Source organism: Ictidomys tridecemlineatus, chromosome 5 (genome assembly GCF_052094955.1).
Source record: "Ictidomys tridecemlineatus isolate mIctTri1 chromosome 5, mIctTri1.hap1, whole genome shotgun sequence".
In the NCBI taxonomy this organism is placed as follows: domain Eukaryota; kingdom Metazoa; phylum Chordata; class Mammalia; order Rodentia; family Sciuridae; genus Ictidomys; species Ictidomys tridecemlineatus.
Window position 1 is genome coordinate 134,227,675 of NC_135481.1, and position 18,353 is coordinate 134,246,027.

Consider the following 18,353-nt stretch of genomic DNA (forward strand, 5'->3'; position numbering starts at 1 on the left):
TGATTCTCCAGTGTCTCTATGCAGAAAGGACACTGCCATCTCTCTTCACAATACTCCGCTCAACCTGAAGATTAGCCTCCTTAACAACCAGGTTATTGTTTCGTAGACTTTGTTTTCAACTGTTACATGGTCATTGAACATCTAATAATGTGAACCCTCAGGTATTTCCCTTTAGTTGAAGAAGTGCATGCTTTACCACCTTGACTCAGAATGGGTGGACACACTTTGACTTAGAATATTGTCAGATTACAACCTGATCAACCCATGGTTAGTTGAAAATGTCACAAGTTCAAAGTGTATTGAATACACCTCGCCTACTGAATACTCTCACTTAGCCACATGGTACACTGTAGAGCATCAGTTGTTAACCTTCTGATCACGTCATAGCCTCTGAGCTGGGGCTCATTGCTGCTCCCTGGCATCGTGAAACAGAACTGTAGTGCATATCACTAGCCCAGGGACAGATCAAAATTCAAAATTTTAAGTATGTCTGTTGAATGAGAATCACTTTCACATCAAAATCAAAGGATCTTAAGTTGAATCATTGTAAGTTGGGGACCATCTGTACTTCAGAAATCTCTTTGTGGGCCGTTCCCTTATCATATGCCCCTCCATTCACCCTCAAGAAATTACCACTGTATTGAAATTTGTATTAAATATTTCCTTGATTTTCTTTGGAGTTTTGCCACATGCATATGTATTTCTAAGCCACGGGTTGGCAAACTTTTTCTTTTTGAGGACCAGAGAATAATTTTATTTACTTATTTATTTTTTTATAGCCTGTACAGTCTTTGTTGCAGCTATTCCATTTTCTTTTGTAGCAAGAAAAGAGCCATGGACCTATATGTAAATGAATACATTTTGCTGTGTTCCAATAAAACTTTATTTACAAAAATAGACTGTAGGCTGGATTTGGCCTGAGGGCTATAGTTTGCTGACCCCTGTCCTAAACAGAAGTTAGTTTTGCCTGCTTTTGACTTTTATACAAATAGAATCATACTGGGGACCTTCTTGTATGTTCTTTACAAATCCTTTTCCCCCCTTTTTAAAATTGTATCTTTGCTGGGCATGGTGGTGCACACCTATAATCCCAGCAACTCAGGAGGCTGAGGCAGTAGGATTGCAAGTTTGATTCCAGCCTTAGGAATTTAGCAAAGCCCTAAACAACTTAGTGAGACCCTGTATCAAAATAAAAATAAATAAATAAAATTGAAAAAGGACTGGGAATGTCACTCAAATGATAAAGTGTCCCTGGGTTCAATCCCCAGTATCAAAAAAAGAGGGGCTGGAGTTGTGTCGAAGCAGTAGAGGGTGTACCTAGTACATGCGAGGCCCTGGGCTCGATCCTCAGCACCACATAAAAATAAATAAAATAAAGTATTATTTCCAACTACAACTAAAACATAAATATTTATAAAAAAAGAAAAAGAAATTTTCCTGGTAGATATTATTTCATTGTATGAATATATCACAGTTTATCCATTCTGCTGGTGGTAGACATTGTTTTTATAAGCACTGCTACTGTGAACATTCTTGTACATTTCTTCCTATACCTATATAAAAATTTCTCTGTGGCATATACTCAGGAGTCAAATTGTTGTGTGTTAAAAATGTACATTTTGAACTTTAGTAGAGTAAGCCACCTTGTTTTTCAAATGGTTTTAGTAATCTCTGACAGCTTCTATTATTCCACATCTTTGCCCAAACCCTTGGTATCACCTAACATGTTTTGACTTTGGTGAGTTCATAATAATAACAATGGTAAAGCCATTTCCACCTGGTTAGCAAAATTGAGCTTATAACTCAGGTTCATCAGATTCAACTTATTCTTTCCAGTCTCCCAAGAGAAGGATCACTTACCCAGAACTAAGCCTCCTTCAGTCCCTTTGGCCCCAGCTCTTTGTCCCCAACCTCAGAATGTCCCTGCTGCCCACATGACTGCACATTGCATTCATCACTATAGACCTCAAGCAGAGAAAGATCTTTTCATGTGTGTATTCTTTTCATTCACATCTTAGGAGGGTGAAAGTGAGAAATGAGTCAGAATCTCAAAGAGAAATCGGCCTTCCAAGTGCACAGTTAGCCAGCAATGGAGGGACCCGAGAGGAGCATACACAGAAGGAGCAGAACTTAGAAGCTTCTGTCTGCCCAACTTGTCAAGAGGGCTTAGTCTTGGCCAAGCCAAGTTTAGCACAGAATGGAGTGACTGTGTTGGTGTGAAGCGAAGGAGGAAGATCCTGGGGTTAACCATTTTTGACAGAATAATTGCCCAGGATGTCACTCTTGCTGCTTTTGTGAAGGTCAATGCACTGAATTTTCTGGGAGGGACGCCAACCAGCTGTCTCTCTTATTGTGGAGTCAGGCTTACTGTTGTGGCCCTAAGATTGTTCAACCACATGGTCATGGCCATCTAGGATGGTGTTGAAGAGGTAGATGATGGTTTCTCTTGCCTTTTCTCCTCTTTCCTCCCCTTTGGAGCTAGGAAATCCTAAAGCTCTGGGTAAGGTATTGGGAGCCAGCCAGGGCTTTATAAAGCCCCCAGGAGCCAGCCTGAGGAATAGTAAGAGCAGCATGGTAAAGAGGGTGGGCTTTCATTTTCTCATCTTGGTCCATCTCCATGTTGTGGAATCCTCTAGATTGTGTTTGATGATTGCCTGGACATCTTGATGCTGGAGATAGGAAGCAGTAGCTGTGCTGAGCCAGGATTAAAGCAGTCCCTCAGCAGAGTTGGCCTGTTGTAGAGAATGAGGAGGACAATGCAAGTCCCACTGTAGAATTCTAATGAGTTTCTGCAAAACCATCATTTTGTGTCCAAAGAGCGAACAGACCTTTTGTCTACTCTGGCCTATGGTGGTGAGTACACAGTGCAGTTGTGTGGGTAGGAGGAGCATCCTGGGTTTGGAGATGAAGACATGAGACCCAGGGGTCTGAGGGAGGCTTAGTTATGGGTGAGTGAATGGACCCTTCTCTTGGAAGACTGGAGAGAATGAGTTAAGGTGAGTTTGATAGGCAAAAGATGTGGGCTCTGGTCTGAGATCTCAGAATTTGCTCTCCCTGCCCCCTCCCAACATGCTACAGAAGGGAGGAAAGAGATGGGCAGGTGGGATATTAGAGGACTTAGAGAGTGGTTGCAGTGTGAAGTCATACTGGTAAGCTGGGATAGCACATCTGGACACAGTTTTGCTTAATTGATATGAGCAGCTCTCTTATAAAAAGGCACATGCTTTCCATTAACATTATAGAAAAAGTCCCTAGAGACATGTAGTAAATTGCATCTCTGAACTTCTACAGACTCAGCATTTTGCTTGTAAGTAAGGTATATAGATTCCAGCAGGCCAGTGTTCCATTCCCTCTGATAATAAGCAGGAAAAAAATAGATAAATATGATTTAAAGGCATCAGAGTGCTACAGAAATGATGAAGACTAGAGAGATTGAAATTCCAGGGAAATAAAGGAGGACCACTCAAAGATGAAATTGGCAGCTCTCTCTCTTGAGAGCATTTGCCAGTTCTGGATGCAGGCTAAAGATGGACTTGGCTCAGATAGAGAGATGCTGCTGGTAGAAAGAGAAATAGGCAAAGCATTTAGCAGTGATGTGCCTTTCAAATTCATGGCTGATTTTCACCACAAGATATTTGCTGAATTTCAAGTCTGTGCCAGAGTGCAAAGAGTTAGGCTTCATATTCCTGAGAGGCAGAGTAAAATTCTCAGATTGACTGTGTGAGTGGAGAGCAAAGTTCTACAAAGGAGCTGAAAAAAAAATAAGAGACTTAAAAGGCCCAGAGAGAGTGGGGAATTGACTCTGGACACTTACATATCCGTTCACCTGGGCATTTACTGATTCTAGGAGCAGTGAGAGGCTTGGGCATCCAGCGTTGGTCCCTGCTGCTACTTGGTTTGCTGCAGGCAGAGAAACTTGCACAAATCTTGATGTTTACATGTAGCTTGAATGACAAAATGAGAGACTTGAGTGGCTCTAAATATGTGGCCAGGCCCCTTCAAGATTTGCTAAATTATGAAGATATATGGATTTGAAGGCTACAGAACTAAGTCAAAAACTTCTTAAGGACAGTATTGAATCTCTAGCAGCCTTTCATGGCAGAGGAGATGAATATCTACCCAGTCATCAGTAGAAATCACTTAAAGGTCTGCCCTAAACACAGAGGTGAACCAGAGATAGACTGAGTTTTACCAGCACTGAACCTCAACCCTGAGAAGTAGGAATATCCTATCTACCTACTTGTCTAGCAGAAAAAAAGGGAACATTTCCCTGGTAGAAGATGTGGAACCTTAACAATTCTTTTATACCCATTTTCCAACATACAGTAAAAAATTACTAGACATGGAAAAATGTGAAACCATATATACTTAGGTCAAAATGAAACCCCAGATAATAGAAACAGGTTAAGACATAATCCAGATGTTAAGAGTTTTCATTAAGGACTTTAAAATAACCAATTAGTATATTCAAGGAAAAGGAGGAAGAAAATGGATGAAATAGGTGATGGGAAGAAGACTAAGAATTAACTAAGTCTCCCCAGAGACTTAAAATTTATTCAAATGGATATTCTAGAACTAAAAAAATTGCAATATTTGAAATTAAGAGGTCAGTGGGTAGATTTAACAGCACAATTGGTTCAATATCAATAGCCAAGGATGGTGAGCTAGAAAGCAAATCAGTAAAAAGTACCGAAATTGAAGCAGGGAAAACCAAGAAAGGAGGGAAAAATAATTGTGGTATAAAAAATGCTGGACACACTCAGCAGGTCAGACACATGTGTAACTGGAGTCCTAGAAGAGGCAGAGAGAGAGTGGAGCAGAAGCAGTGTCTTGGAGGGAGAGTTAAGAAGGTAAGTGAACCTCCAAGCAGGATAGATGGATTCTGCTCTTGAAGTACAATAATACATACTTTCTACCCTTTTAGTCATTTTCTAGTTTTATCACTTTGAACAAGTCACTTGACCTTGATGAGCCTCAGTTTACCCTTCTGTAAAAATAAGGTTTAGATAAAAGATTCTCTGAAAAGATTCCTTAGAAACAATTACATTCTAAAGAAATACCAGAGTGTCACTGTCATAATTACAGCTTGACTGACTCTGGGACAGCCTGGGGCAAACTTGAGAGCTGTGCTCCATACTCTCTTCAGTCTCTGTCTACTGCCATTCAAGGGGACTTGTGTGACTCACTTCGGGTCATAGGTCTGCAGTGAAGGCAGGCAGATGAATGATTTAAACCCATCAAGTTTCTGGATGTGTCTAGGCATTATTTTGTTCTTCCCAGATCCTAGAAGTTGGAAAATGACCAGGGTCAGTGTTCTGGGATCGTGAATCCATTCTGATCCACTTTCAGCCACATACCTTCCCTAGGTCTGCCTTGGTCCTGCCATGTCAGTCCTGCCTGGGCCTGAGTCAGAATTCCACCAGCCCCAAGGTCTCAGGGCCATTCTCCTATACCAGCCCATGGTTTAGATCTACATTTTCCACAGCCCTCTCCTCTGCCACATTTCTTGATTATGTCCAGTGATAGCAGGCAGGTCACTTTACTGTGTTTACTAGCTTTATATCTTTGGTTAAGCTGAAGGCCTGACATATAGTAAATGCTGAATAAATGTTTATTGAGTGAATGAATTAATGGTGTGCTGGATATCATCCCTTTACCCCTCTAGATCCATTCTCTACCCTTCTTCATTCTGTTCTGGTTCCTGAGAGGCTAACCTGCAGATGACATCAATGGGCTCCCAGGTCCTTTTACTTCTGGATGGGTTTGGCAAATAGCAAATGAAGGTCAAAGGGAGATAGGGGATGGTATTTGTTCCCCTGGCTCTTGTTCCTGTGCTGGCTGTGTCCCTCAACAGAAGGTCACCTCCCTTTTCAAGGCAGCCTGCTCCATATGATCCTCCCTTTTCAAGGTGTGTCTCCTTTCCATTCAGTCTTCCTTTTAGGTCAAGAGTAGTGAGAGTTGGCACCAGGGTCCTATTCCATCCTTTACAGTTTCTGCCTTGCTCACACCTATATTACTGTCCTTATAAATTAACTCTCCACAAATTATCCTAATTGGAGTGTACCTTTCCTTCCTGCTGGAAAGCAGCAGGCTCTAGTTGCTTATGGAGATTTAAAATGGTTGAACTGGACACTGGAGCTGCAGGTGATTAAAACAGGTATGTAGATCAGTTCTTCCAAGAAAGTGTGCTATGGCTACCACTAAGGGTGCTCTGATGTGTGGCTATTTGGGGACAATAAATAGCAGTTTGGGATACTATTCTTGACTTATGAGAGGCATTCTCCCTCTGATAACATGTAAGATCTCAGTTTAGACTGTCTATTTAGTGTCTGAAATTACCTCTTATCATTGTTGTGAATCTGACTCAACATGGGATGTGCCAGAAGAACGTAGGACCAAATATAACAGGGCAAGAGAAGTACGCTGTAATTTTAAGACGTGACTGTGGTGTCCAACTCAGTGTTTACATTTCTCCTCTCAAATGTTTTCCTGCAGGTGATCATAAACAGCACAATCACGCCGAATATGACCTTCACCAAAACGTCACAGAAGTTTGGGCAGTGGGCAGACAGCAGAGCCAACACGGTGTTTGGTTTGGGGTTTTCTTCTGAGCAGCAGCTGACAAAGGTACATTCCTTTATACAGCATAATAAGCACCACCTCAGATACCACTCTCATTCAGAAATTGCCTACTGAGGGATGGAGTGGTGCTTTCAGTGAGCAAGAATACTTTTGGTCTTGCACTTCACCCTTCTGGCATCACAGAGCTGCCAATGCAGGTGCCCTTCCCCAAATACCAGGTTCCTTGAAAACAAGAAATCCATCTCTTAACAAGTGCCACTTCAGGGACTGAGGTTGCAGCATAAGGAAGCAGTGAGTACAGTCCTTCCTGTCCTCCAGTGTCTGCTTCTGCCTTTTGTGTCTGGCAGGGTTAGTGGGCTTGTCTGCCCAATTCTTGACTACTAGATTTTCAGGGTCCATGTGAGGAAAGAGTCATCGGCAGGTCCTTACCCCCGGACTCCTGAGGAAGAGACTATGATCCTGCTCCCAGCAGCAGTGCATCTTGATGGAACAAGCTTGTTACATCTTTTAAAGGATAGCACAGTTTGTCTTTGACATTCATCACTGTCAGTGATTCTCTGTTTGGAGCCCTCAGAAAAGGGGAGTAAGATAATGCTTAGTAGGAATTTCTAGCCTGGAGTCCCCACACCCCTTAAAATGCCACACAGTGCTGTGTATGTGTGTGGGAGGTGCTCCCCCCTCCCAAGAGAGGATTCATAGCTGATTCATTCTCCAAGGATCTAGACACACCTGAGAATGACTAGAAAGGTCTTGCAGAGCAGATCATAGCTGACTGCAGAATAGGGGTACCTGAGGGAACAAACTGATGGTCTCTGAGCAGCCTTACTCAGCCATTTTAAGGGGGATGAAAGCCTGTTTCAGGAGAATAAATTTCCTTTTAGGATTATAGAAGAGCCCTGTGTAAGTATTAAGAATGTTTGAGTTGAAAGTAATATTGACTAGTTTATATGACATAGGAATTTATTAGAAGAATGTCAGAGTATCTCAAGGAATCCAAGGGAAAGTTGAAAAGCTAGGCCAGCTAGAATTAGGCTGGTTTCCAGAAGCATGGCTATAGAAGTTTTTTCATCTAGACTGTTGCAATTAATGTCTGGCTGACTATCTGGGCAGGTATTTATTGGGCTCCTGCTCTGCTGACACTGTGCTAGGCACTGAGGGTGCAGAGACATCAATCCCTGTTCCTAGGAGGAGCTCCATAAAATTCCAGATTCTTGAGGAATTGCATACTACAGCCTCAGCTATTTGAGTTCCTTTGTGTACCATGTTGTGAGATGGAAAAGAGGAGCAAGAGCCCTGAGGGCAGAGAGAATTTATGTAAACTGGAAGCAAGTGTTTTTGATGGTGACTGGCAGGGTGAGCAGCCAGAGCCTCTGTCTGGAGTGGACAGGGGTTTGCATGGTTTTCCCTCCAGTAGAGGTGCCCAGTAGGGAAGGGAATGGTGGGAGCACCCCACTCCCCAGGGCTCTCCCAACTCCCTCATAGCCAGAGGAAGGGGTTTGGGAACTTCAGACTGCTGGGGAGGTTCCTGGGTCCTGACTGGGCTCATCTTCACACAGGCTCCTGATCTTGTCCCGGACCAGAGGTTCTTTCCTGAAGCTCGGGATGGTTTGAGAGAATCAGTGATAGCTTCCTGGAACAATTTCTTTAGTATTCAGAGGAACTGAAGTAGCTAGAAGGATAAAGGGAGAAAGTTTCTATGAAAAGAATCAAAAGTGAAACTCCAGACAAAAACCTAGAACAAGTTGTTGAAGTTCAATTCTTTGTGCCTCAGAGAGCTGAAGAGACCTTGAGCTGTGCCTGCCTCCAAGGGCAGCCACTTCTAAATTTTCTCAGAAGAAAATGTCCTATCATTAAGGAGGAGTGTCCTGTCTTCCTGAGTCATTCAGTCTCTGGCAACACTAGAGTCTCTGCTCTTTGACTGTGACCTGTCATTATTATAAAGACTTCTCAAATAAACTCTTGGGTGAATGTTTCCTTTGTCCAAAATATTTCAAATCAACTTTCTCCATTCTCTTTGAAGGGAGCCATTAACCACACACTGATAAATTATCATGAATTGAAGCCGGCAGTCTCGACAAGTAGCAATTAGCTACACTGAAGGAACTTGGGCCTAAAGGGTTCCCAAGGCATGTGCTGAGGGACATCTGTGGCTGAGTATTCCTGACTTCCCAGAGCTACCACCCACAGACCCTAGGGGAATTGGTGATCAAACACTCCAGGCTAGAGAAAGGAACCAGCGTGTGCATTTTCATTTAAGAACACTTTATGCCTACTTCTCTCTCTGACCCCCAAAATGAAAATAGATACCTTGGTCTTAACAGCTGTTATTATAAGGACCACTTCACAGCCACAGTCCAGAAAATATTTCAGGGAAACTTTCTACTCTTGAGACAGCCTTTACAAAAATAATAGATGCTGTTTGTTCCCAGAAATAAACTGGGACTCCTCTGTCCACCCACTGGAAAGACGCAATACCTCAGCCCACTAAAGAACATTGAAAAGGAGCTTGCATGTTCAGATAAAAGGAAGAGCTTATGAAAAAAAGACAAAAGGAGAAAGAACCAAATATAAGAATGAACCAGTTATTGAAGTTTAGATTCTTTCTGGCATCTGACCTCAAGTTGTCACTGTTCTAAGTTTGGCTTTATCTCATTCATAGAAGGAAACACATTCTTCCATTAAGGAGAGCAGTCCAGGATGAAGTCATGAGCGCTGCATGGCTTGATTTTTTTTTGGGGGGGGGGTGGTGGTACTGGGGATCGAATCCAGGGCTTCGTGCATATGAGGCAAGCACTCTACCAACTGAGCACTCCCCAGCCCAATGAGTGCTTCATGGTTGTTCCATCTCAACCCTAATACACATGTGATATTTGCTTTCAACACATTTCAGTAATTTTATCCATTACTCAGAAATGTCCCCTCTCTTTACTTCCTTAACTCAGTGTAGTTGAAAGAACATTATCCAGTCTCCTTTTGGTCACCTGATTTAGGGTGAATTTTGGGGGGGAGGGGTTACCAGGGATTTAATTCAGGATGACTTTACCACTGAGCCATATCCCCATACCTTTTTATTTTTATTTTTGAGACCAAGTCTCACTAAATTGCTTAGGGCCTTACTAAATTGCTGAGGCTTTCCTTGAACTTGAGAATCTCCTGCGTCAGCCTCTCAAGTTGCTGGGATTATAGAAGTGCACAATGATGCCCCACAAAGGTAACTTTTTAAAAATGTGAGATATTAATCATTCTTTTGATATGTTTCAGATAGAATGCTTTTGACTAAAAGTAACAGAAACCCAAATTGTAGTGCTTAAATAAAGAGGGTATTCTTCTCATGCAAAAGAGAAGTCCTGAGATAGGTAGTTGCCGACATGACTTCATAGTGTTAGATCTGAGAGTTCTGCATCATATTTTTGTATGTTTTTTCTTCTATTGACCTTTCCTTCTTGGTGATAAGATGGCTACTTAAACTCTGTACATAACATCTGCTCTCACAGCAAAATTGGGAGAAAGCAGAACCAGAATACTTCCCTTGAAAACTTCATGACTGACTTCTTAGATTCCATTGTCAGCCCTGGATCCCTAACCCCTTCTCCCTCAAATAATAAATACAAGGAAGTAGGTTGCTATGATCATTCTCCAGCACCTAGGAAATTTTTACTCCAGACAAATTTGAGATTCTGTTAAGCTAAGAGAAAAAAAAAAGATTATGAATGGCAAATGTATTGTCTGCCATACGTCTTCAGTGACCAAGACTAAGAAAAACCATAGACAAAATCGAGCACTATTAGTCTGTCATTTTCCATGATAAGGGTGGTAATTATTTTGATCATCTTCTATCTGTGATGAATGAGATAAAGCCAAACTTAGAACTGTAATGTTCTTACAACTACAATTTAAAATTATTATCACAACTTTAAAAACTATATAAAATGATCTTAATAATAAAGACATGAGAATTTGGCAATGTATTTCAGAAACCTTTCTGGTTTGACTTGCCATTGACTAATGGGTTTCATTTACAGGAATGCATTTGAAAGAAATAATGGCAATGGAGTACAAAGATTTAGCTACAAGGATTTTCCTTGCATCATCATTTTGAAGAACAACCAAAGAAAGGAAAAAAGGGGAGAAAGAATCTAAACCAGCAGTAGGAAATTAGTTAAATAACCCAGTACATCCCTCAGCATAATATTGTGCAGCAATTAAGATAATGTGGTAGAAAATCATATAATTGCATGGAAGTATTACTGTCATATTGTTAATTTCAGAAGAGGCTATAAAATGAGATGCACAACATCATTTCAGTTTTTAAAAGAAATATTTGTATGTATGTGATGGATGCATATATACAGATAGAAAATATCAGAAATTTGTATGGTTAGTGCTTATTTCCAGGTGATAGGATGATAGTTTTTAAGAATATTTAATTCTAAATATATTTTCCACATTTTCAAGCATATGTGCTTTTATACAATAATGGGAAAATATTAGAAAACTGTAGACTTCATGAAAATTTTTCACCAAAGGATAATCATTTGGCACCTCTCTTAAGTGGTGAAGTCTCTGAAGGGGACCATTCTTCCATCAACACCCAGAGCTCTCTGGATTGCTTCCAATTTTTCATTATTGTGGGCAAAGCTAAAATTATGATTGTTGTGTTGAAGGCCCCCCCCAATTTTCTCAAGTATTTTTGCAGAATAGTTTCCCAGAAGCATTATCACTGAGTCAGTTGGTATAAACTTTTTTTTTCACTCATGATACATATTTTCAAATTGCTTCTCAATGGGGCTGTACCAAAACACAATGCTACCAGAAAGATCTTGCCAGCACTGAGGTTGATAATTGTATTTAGTGTTTGCTAATTTAGCAGGCAAAGAATGGTTCCTCATTATTTTGATTTGCATTTCCAGCAAGGCTGAACAGTCTTCTCTCTATGTTGTTTAGTTATTCTACTTTTTGTTCACGAATTTTGCCATTTATCTATCGGAATTTTCATATTTTCCTTTTCATCTTGTACAAATTCTTTCTGTACTAAAAATAATAACCTTTTTTTCTGTTGTCCTAGCTTAGCTATAGACCATTTCCCCTACTGCTGTTTTCCTTCTTCTTTGGTTTTTTTCCCTTTTATGTTTAAATTGTTATACAGTCAAGCCTGTCACTTTTGTGATTTTCTTTGATTTCTTCCAAGTTTGGAAAATTACCTTCCCACCCTTCAAGTAGAAGTTCAATAAATATTCAATATTGTTTGTATCTAGATTTTTTAGTGTTTAACTTTTTTTTCACACTTACCCATTATAACTGATTAATGATTTAACATGCTGCTGGTTTGTGTTAAGGATTTAAATTCCTTGCCCTACAGTTTTCTAAAGTTATCTTAATTATATGTTGATAACATATAATTAAGATAACTTTAGAAATAACATATAATTTAAGATAACTTTAGAAAACTGTAGGGCAAAGACCCATTTCTTACCTGTTCTTTTCATCATGTATCTGCTCATAACACATCTTTTAAAATGAGTTGATAGGGTTTTTCCTATTTTGTTGCATTTTAAACTCGTTTTCTGAAATTTCCATCTTGATTTATGTCTGTGTAATATAAACAAAATCCTCTGTAGACTTAAGAGTTTCTTTGGGGGCAGAAACCAAGTCTTTGATGTGATTGTTTCCTTTCTCAATGGACAGGGATGCACAGACCTGAACCCAGGGCTCATTCATTCACTGAGCAATCTCATTTGTGCCTGCTTTCTGCCAGGTGTGGAGGAAGGTGCAAAAATGAAGAGGCAGGGACTCCGCCATCATGGAGTACATGACATGAAGTTTTTCCTGAAAGAAGTTCCTTCCTGAAGAGGAAGGAGGCTTTGTCCCTCCCTGCAGAGCTTTACGTGTTTCAAGCAAATGATAATGTGATTTTCCTCTGACAGCTTTGGAAAGGTTAAATATGAAGCCCCATGGCTGTGGCTTTATTAACGGGGCCGGCAGCAGCAACTCTGGGCCAGAACCAAAAGGATGACCTTTTCTGCTTAGACCAGGGTGCTGAGTTCACCAGCATCTGTTATCTGTCAAGATCTCCTTGAAGCATACTGCTTTTGTGGGCATTGTGAAGATACTCAGAGGACAGCCTACGCTCACAAATAGATGAGTCCTGAGCAAAACCCTCAGAATTGTCTTTAGCCTTGCAACCTGCTACTTTCTGTTTCTCTTAGGAACTACATTTAGTTCTCCTTGCTTTGTAATACCAGGATTATCCATTAGAAACTGTTCTCTGTTCAAACATCATATTTGCTAATGAAAATCAGTCACCTTGTCAGTGACTGTGAGCCAGTGATTACTTTGATAGCTCTAGGATTTTAAGAATTATTTTAATATGGAAATGTTAAAACATTTTAAAAAGTAGAGAGCACAGATTAATGAACACTACACATATCACCTAGATTTAACACTTATTAGCATCTTGCCATACTTCCTTATCTCTTTTATTAGTGTACTTTATTTTTTAATTTATTGGTTCTTTTTAGTTCTACATGACAGTAAAATCCATTTTGACATAATTATAAAAGCATGGAATATATCTTGTTGATTCAGTCCCCAGTACGTCTCCTTCCCCTCCCTCACCGACCTCCCTTCCCTCTTCTCTGTTGATCTTTCTGCCATTTACCGGTAGTTATTTTAATTAATTTCTTGTTGATGTACACATGGTGAGATTCACTGTGGTATATTCACATAGGTATATAGGAAAGTTATTAGTGTACTTTAAACAGATTACATGATGATTAAGGTTATAATCATAGGCTGCATTTGATTATTTTGTGTCTTTTTCTAAAAAACCGAAGAATAGTTTCCCCAAGGTTTTGGGCATTTTTCTTTTCTGTGGCATTAACTTCTGAGAGTTCTTGGATCTTTTAAATAGGGTTCATTAAGTTTTTCATGGATCCCATCTGTAATGTAGTTATGTTTCTCTTGATGATTTTGTATTAGTTACTATAAACCTAAGGACTTTGTTTATTTGTTTGTTTGTTTATCATCATCAAACCAGCTTCAGTAGCTTTGAAACTGGTTCAGATCTGACGTGGGCCAATAGTATTTACTAGAAAAATTTCTTATATTCATATATTTTAAACCTCAAATAAAATTATCTTGAGTTTATATAGAATTTATTGGCTTAAAAAGGATACAGAATAATAAAAATGGGTTTTGAATAACAGCCAAGAATAAACATTAATAAAAACCTTAATAACTATTTTTGGTATTCAGTTTGCAGATAAGTTCCAGGAGGTAAAAGAAGCTGCCAAATTAGCCAAAGACAAATCCCAGGAGAAAATCGAAACTTCGAGTAATCATTCCCAAGTAAGTCATTTATCCATGAAACAAATCTGAATGTGATTGGTGATCAAGATTCCTCATTCCTTGGTGCTCTTGGCAAGAAATGAATTTTAGCAGCAGGGTTTTGAAGGCTGTTCAAAATAAGGGGTATGTGACATGTTTTTATTAGACTTAAATTTCAAGGCATAATACTATAGTTTTGACAGAAAATGGTTGATGAGATTGGAATTAATGCATGTCCCTAGACCTTGAGAAATAGGTGGTGGTCATTCTGTGTTTAAATGTTGGCAGCAAAGCAGCATGTTTCCTTTCTGTGTTGGGAGGTGAGGTCTGTATATAGGATTCTCATTGGTGGATGCAGGCACCTTGTACCCATCAAAGAGAAAACTTGATACCAGAGAGCCCTCTGTCTTAGTCCTGTAGGTAGGAGTCAGTTTGGAGATGGTATTCCCAACAGCTCTGTCTTAGCCAGAGAAGATCTGGCTTTTTCAGGAATTGAGGGTGTCTGTCTGCTATGAAGTATGATGAGTGGCTAAGGATTTACTTTAACCTAAAGTAAAAATACCAGCATTGCTAGTATCTACACTGATACATGTGGTTGTGATGGAAGGCTTGACAAGCTTATTTGTAGAAAGAGAAAGAGAGATTTCAGGATCAAGGGGTTGGAGTCAGGAATCAGCATGCTGTATTAGCATGCAATCAGGAGTCTGCCTAGCTGGGCTGAGGTGTGCTGTGGGATGTGTGGGGATGTTCTTGGAGATACTATGAAAAGACCCAGACTTCTTCATTAGTGGGTAGTTTATTAATTTTTTAGCTCCTTGTTTATTACTGGGTAATTGGTGGACATTGGAGGTTCTATGACTGTTGATATGGAATTGACCTGAGGGTTGTGTGCAGGTAGAAAGGCAGTTGGGAGTGGCTCAGGGCAGAAAGATTTTTGAGGAAGCTTTAGAGGGGAAGGCAGCTGGGCCCTGGTAGCCTCTGGCAAATGACGAAGAAATGAATGTCAGGGACAACTCCCAGGAAGAAAGCCAGGAGACCCATGCATGTGAAGTGGTCATGCTCAACACTGCAGACTTTACCATCAGTCTCACAGAAGCAGTAGCTGAAGCCTGGGTGTACCAGGAAGCAGGAAGGAGAGGAGTGCAAAAGCCCAGCCCTGGACAGTGAGCCCAGTTACAGAAAGAGAGCCAGTGAAAAGGCAAGGGAGGAAGGAACTCTAGCATCATGGAACCCAAGGCAGTGCTTCCACAGCATTCAGTGCTAATAGTGGAGGGGAGAGGAGGCTGAGAGGGACCCTGGTCTTGTCAGGAGACTTGGTGACTTGGGGTGTTTCACGGATTGGACCTAGTTCTGTCTGGAGTTACATTCCCAACACCTTGTCCTAGGCTCACCATATTAAAGATGCCCCATATGGATTTATGGAAATAAAGTGTATTAGGCTTCAGATAGATGGGAACTTTCTAAATAATCTATAATCTCTATGCTGTTTATTTAGTATTAACACTGTTAATTTAGTTTTATTAATTATTAAGTAATCTCTGAGGATCTATAAAATTGTGTGTAAATTTTACAGAAATTGTCCATGGTGTAGAGATTCTAATAAAATGTCTTTTTTCTGAATACAGACTTTATAGTGATATCTTTAAACTTAAACATCTGAATTTCTCTATATGTCTTTGTTTTAAAATTTGTCCCCCCAAAAGTATTTTAAACCTTAAAAAAAACAAGTATACCCAATGTTTATCTACATATACATACATACACACAGACACACATACAACACATACATGTACACAGACACATTAATTATATTGGAATGAAATATTGTCTCTAAGATTGGTTTTTATTTATTTTTCCTGATATTTCCCCAGAAATCTAGATCATTGTGCATTTTTCTTATTTTTATTCAAAAATCAGTTACTTGTTTTCCTGAATCTCTTTGACCAAGATTTCCAAGTAGTTGAAGATTTAAACAACCTAATTTCAAAAACACTAAAAATGAGTTTTGTAACTATAAAAATGATACATATGTATTGTAGAATTAAAACATATATTATACTACAAAAAAAGGAATAAAAATCATCTGTTTTCTTAAAGATGCCTTTTTGTAGTATGTTGGTATGTATCTTTTTTTAAATATAGCTTTTGGATAAATTTTTTCTATTACCTTTTATAACCTTTATTAATTTTTTTATGTCATAATAATTTCTTTGTATTTTCAAGTATTCCCTTTCAAATCTGTTTGTCAGGATTTGTACTATTAGCTTCTTGTGATTTGGGACTTCCATGTTGTTTCTCATTTTTCATTATTATAAATAACACTATGATGAGTGCTCTTGCCTCATCTTTGTGCATTTGACAGTTTCTGCAGAATAACTCCTTGAGATGGAGCACAGGTTGAGGTCCTACGCATTCTTAAATCTTTTGATGCACACAGTTACACTTGGCCTTCAAAAGTGTGCAGTTCTAGCTCCTACTGGCCCCAAATGAGGCTTTTTCTTCTCATACCCTTGCCAAGAAAAGCTTTGTTGATTTGATTTTTTAAAAATGTACTTCATTGCCTTTTTCTCCTCTTGTATTTCTTTTCTACTGACATTAGCTATTGTTTATGTTTATTAAATGTATACATTTCTTCTTTTGTAAATATCAGTAGTCTCTTTCCTTTTTAAAATAAATTAAGGAGACATTTCTCTTATATTGTATTGATTCCTAAGGGGTTTACATATTTTTTAACATGGAAACTTTTCACATGTAGAAAGCTAGGCAGAATTATATAATGAACCTCCACATACATGTAGGTCAGCTTTAATGATTGGTAATCTGTGACTGATATTTTTATCTATGCCCCATACTTTACCCCGACCCCGATATTTTAAAGCAAATCCCTGATATTTCATCTATAAATATTTCAGTATGTAGCTCTAAAAGATGAGAACTCTTTTTTAATATAGAAAAGATATTAACATTTTGTTTTTAATATCTGCTGCAAATATTTCCCCTGGCTCTTCTTTGCATTTTAATTTTGTTTATGGCATTTTTTTTGTAATGCAGAAATTTAGTTAAGTGTATGCATCATTCCCTACATGGTTCCTTCCTTTGCCTTTATGCTTATTTCAGGCCAAATAAGATTTTTCTAAGATCTTATCCAAGACCAGATAGATTTCACCTCCTTGTGGTTTGACTTATCACAGAAAACACTTCGGGATATTTATAACAATGCTAAGTAGTAATAGAGAAGCAGACATCCATATCTTGTTCCTGTTTTCTTGATGAGTGTGTTGATCTAACTCTCCATATCCCCAGGATTTTTAAACTGTCTCAACTCGTAATACTTTTTCCTCTATCTTCATTAACTATTTCTTATTCTTTGGTGTTTGGAATAATTCCTTCTCCTTTTTTTTTTTTAAGAGAGAGAGAGAGAGAGAAAGAGAGAGAGATTTTCTAATATTTTTTTATTTTTTGGTGGACACAACATCTTTATTTTATTTTTATGTGGTGCTGAGGATCAAACCCAGTGCCCCGCACATGCCAGGTGAGCGAGCGCACTACTGCTTGAGCCACATCCCCAGCCCCTCTTCTCCCCTTTTAACCTGTAACTTCCATCAGTGGTATTTAAAAAAACCAGATACTCAAGGTTGGTAGATTTTTCTGAAACGTCTGAATAAAAAGTCTCTGAGCAATGGCCCAAGTGTTCTCTTTTCAATAAAGTACATGGACTTTATAAATGCCATCTGGGTTTTCCAAGGCCTTTTCCTGCCATTACTGACACTCTTTGTTAGCTTGTTTACTTCTTTGTCTTCAGTACTTTCTGGTTAGATGAGTTGGTTTGTCCACAGTCACAACACACAGTTTCTCATTATGACTGATTTGCTGGCAGTGTGAGGATGAGCAATAACGTGTGAAGATAATTCACTTTGGCCAGGAATCTGGGTGTGAAACCCCATCTTCTACTCAGGCATCCAGCGTCAATGGAACGGATGATGAAAAGGCTTCTCACGTGGGTCCAGCTGACACACACCTCAAGTCTGAGAACGACAAACTGAAGATCGCTTTGACACAGAGGTAAGGCTTGTTTAGAATTCACATCCGAGCTGGGCACAGGCCTGAAAACCAGCAACTTGGGAGACTGAGGTAGGAGGATTGAAAGTTGGAGACCAGCCTCTGTAACTTAGTAAGACCCTTTCTCAAAATAAAAAGTAAGAAAACAGGACCAGGACTGCAGCTCAATGGTAGAGGGTCCTTGGGTTCAACAATCCCTAGTAGTGGCAGAGATGGGGTGGGGGTCAAGATCCTGTTTTCTTCACGTTCAGAACTTCTGGGAAGCTTATCAGGCTGAGCAGAATTTCAGGAAATTGAGAGAGATGACTGGCTATCCTGCTTTGAGCATCCATCTCATCTCCCTGGCAAAGGGAGACTAGTTGGCTTCATGGCCCTTCTCTATCTGC

The 18,353-nt window shown here is 39.5% G+C and overlaps 1 protein-coding gene across 9 annotated transcripts in view; it reads left to right on the forward strand.

Moving 5' to 3' along the window:
• Positions 1-18,353, forward strand: part of Homer2 (homer scaffold protein 2) — a 133,551-nt gene that overhangs the window by 101,625 nt on the left and 13,573 nt on the right. For 8 of the 9 annotated variants that reach the window (XM_021722941.3, XM_021722940.3, XM_078051107.1 and 5 more), the window contains 3 exons: positions 6,496-6,627; positions 13,837-13,929; positions 17,831-17,970. In XM_021722941.3, coding sequence (XP_021578616.1) covers positions 6,526-6,627; positions 13,837-13,929; positions 17,831-17,970 — 335 coding nt within the window. In that variant the 5' untranslated portion in view covers positions 6,496-6,525. The remainder of the gene's footprint in view (positions 1-6,495; positions 6,628-13,836; positions 13,930-17,830; positions 17,971-18,353) is intronic. The other variant, XM_005320189.3, reaches the window with a different exon arrangement.